This window comes from Cyprinodon variegatus, unplaced genomic scaffold (genome assembly GCF_000732505.1).
Source record: "Cyprinodon variegatus isolate N-32 unplaced genomic scaffold, C_variegatus-1.0 Scaffold320, whole genome shotgun sequence".
NCBI lineage: Eukaryota > Metazoa > Chordata > Actinopteri > Cyprinodontiformes > Cyprinodontidae > Cyprinodon > Cyprinodon variegatus.
The window spans coordinates 205,932-208,475 of NW_015150773.1; the positions used below are offsets into that span (position 1 = coordinate 205,932).

General features: G+C 39.2%; 1 protein-coding gene across 1 annotated transcript in view; it reads left to right on the forward strand.

Annotated features, from left to right (window-relative positions):
* Positions 1–266: 266 nt before the first annotated feature.
* Positions 267–2,544, forward strand: part of LOC107091002 (nucleolar protein 8-like) — a 20,282-nt gene continuing 18,004 nt past the window's right edge. The window contains exon 1 of the mRNA XM_015384699.1: positions 267–351. Coding sequence (XP_015240185.1) covers positions 267–351 — 85 coding nt within the window. The remainder of the gene's footprint in view (positions 352–2,544) is intronic.

Below are 2,544 nucleotides of genomic sequence, written 5' to 3' on the forward strand. Positions count from 1 at the left end.
TACCCAGATGCCACATCTGTCAACAAAACTTGGTTTCGTCAAATATCCCTGCTGCTGCAGCTGCAAACCTTACTATCTCGAGAACAACACAGAGTTCCAAACTCTAACTCACAGAATACCCAGATGCCACATCCGTCAACAAGACTTGGTCTCGTCAAATATTCTTGCGATTACAGCTGTAACTTAAATGGTTCCAGACCAACTTTTGATCAAAATCTTTAGGCCTTTGCTGTGCAGATCAGTCCTCAGCGGGAGTCATCACCAGGATGCCCAGGGCAGGGCTGGACCAAACCTGCCCCGTCCAGCATAGGGAGGACGGCTTTCGACAGATTCTTGGCCTTGGTCCCACAGGTCCTGGACAATTGGATCTTGACTCCCGGGTTTCAGCACCAAAATGTTAAGTTCAAAAATGTAGGTTCATAAAAGAGGAACTGACTCTACACAGAAGAGAGATTTTTAACATCTTCTGCAGAAAGAATGAGTTACATTCAGCTACATCTACTCTCTAACGGACTTCCTCTGCAGAAGCCTTTTTATTAGCAGATCATAACACATGGGGTGGGTTACAAAATAGAGTGTTCTTCTGACAAAGCAATTGATCAGGTCATAGGACAAAATGCTCCTCTGATTGAATCACAGAATAGAGTGGTCTCCTGATAACTGTGATTAGCCTTGCACAAACATCAGCAATTTTTTACCACTGTTGCATGACAGTTTGCAGTAAACAGAGTGGAGCATCTCATTTCTCCAATGTTTCAAATGTACACACATTAACTTTATAATCATCATTGAATAAACCTAACACATGTTGACGTTGGGTTTTATTACAATGCAGTCGCCATTACAGGGGTACTTGTGAGTGTGTGCAAAGTCAGCCCATGAAGAAGTGTCCCCGGGGGGAATAGTCCTCGATATTACTATGTAAGGTAGTGTTCATCAACCAGCCGCACACAGAGAAGGTTAACATATGCCCCAGGTGATGGGAGGGAGCAAAATGTCATGTTTATGTAATATCCAGGAGGAGTTTATTATATGAGCCCTTTTACGCTGACCAGATGTTCCTGGTTTCTGGGGACAGTCCCTGTTTTAGACTGCCCAAGCCCGGAAATGTCCCAGATTTTACCGTTTTATGAATGAAGGGGTAAATGTTGTGTGTAAACTGTTAATACAGTAAAAAGAGCATGTGAGCATGCTGCGCGCAACTGAATGAAGGCAAACTGAATGAGACCAGATCTGCATGATCTGAGAATGATGGAGGCAGAGAAGATCACCTGTTTAATGTTAAATTATTAGGTTGTTTTTACTTGTAGCTCCAAATATTGTGGTGATTAGCCTTTTTAGTATTTAATCAGGTGAGATAACAACAATAGTATTAATAATAATCACCCTCATCATAATAATCATAATATGTATGGTGAGATCGTGTGTTCGGACAGGATTTTCATTGTATATACTGTTTTAGATTAGCGTAACATTGATTGGAGAAGAGAGAAGGAAGACCGATGGAAGATTGAATGGAAGCAGAGGAAAATAGGAACACTGATGGAAAGAACAATTGAGAAGGAAGAAAAATATACTTAGACGTGTTAAACAGAGAGCAGGTAGAAGTAAGCTAGAAAGAAAATATGGAGAGGGAAGAAGACAGAGAAAACTGACCAGATGGCACTAATAAACACTATCGACTTTAACTTTGATGATACGTTCTTCTTTTTATTTGCAAGCTGGAAATGTTCCTTGATTGAATTTCAGGAATCTGATCACCTTACCTTTCAAGGTCCTGCAGGAGAATCAGATTTCAGATAGATTGTTTGGGTTAGCCTTGGGTTGCATTTGGATTATATTGACTCACTCTTAATTATGCCACCACCCCTTTTGTTTGGCTGAATCACTGGACAGCCCAGTATGCAGCTCCTCCCAGACCTGTTCTCTGTTTGATTGTGTAAGAGTCAAAGCTTGCTTTTGTCCTTGTGAGATTGGACATGGGTTATTCAAACAAGCTGAGCATATGTCTAAATCTCCTGCATTAACAGGTTTTCTGTCCTGCAGTGCATTGTTACATCATATTTTATACTTTTATGCAGGTTATGAAGGAACAAAGACCAAAAGTGGGGTTTTACTAAATACCTGCAGTATATCATCCCTGAAAGTACACTTTTTTTAAGAATAGTATTATTATCTGTGTGTTTCTTTTTCTTTCTGTTGAAGTACAAAAGCATCTAGACTACCTGAAACCTGATTCTCTGTAAACAGAATATTCTCTTAAATTTTGACAAAGAATTATATAATTATCTCAGATGTTTAGAGGAAGAGATTTTATGAAAATATCCAAATCAACTTCAATTTCTTTCAAAAAAAAAAAAGAAAATTTAAAACACTCCACTGGACTTTGTTCCCAAGTTTAAAGATGTTTCGCTTCCCATCCAGGAAGCTTTTTCAATTAAAAATGTCAGAAATAGCGTTGAGTTCGAGCCTCTATAAGGTAGCCAATCAAAACCTTGTTTTTGTTTTGAAAACATGCAAATTAAAACGTACGAAGGGGTCCAC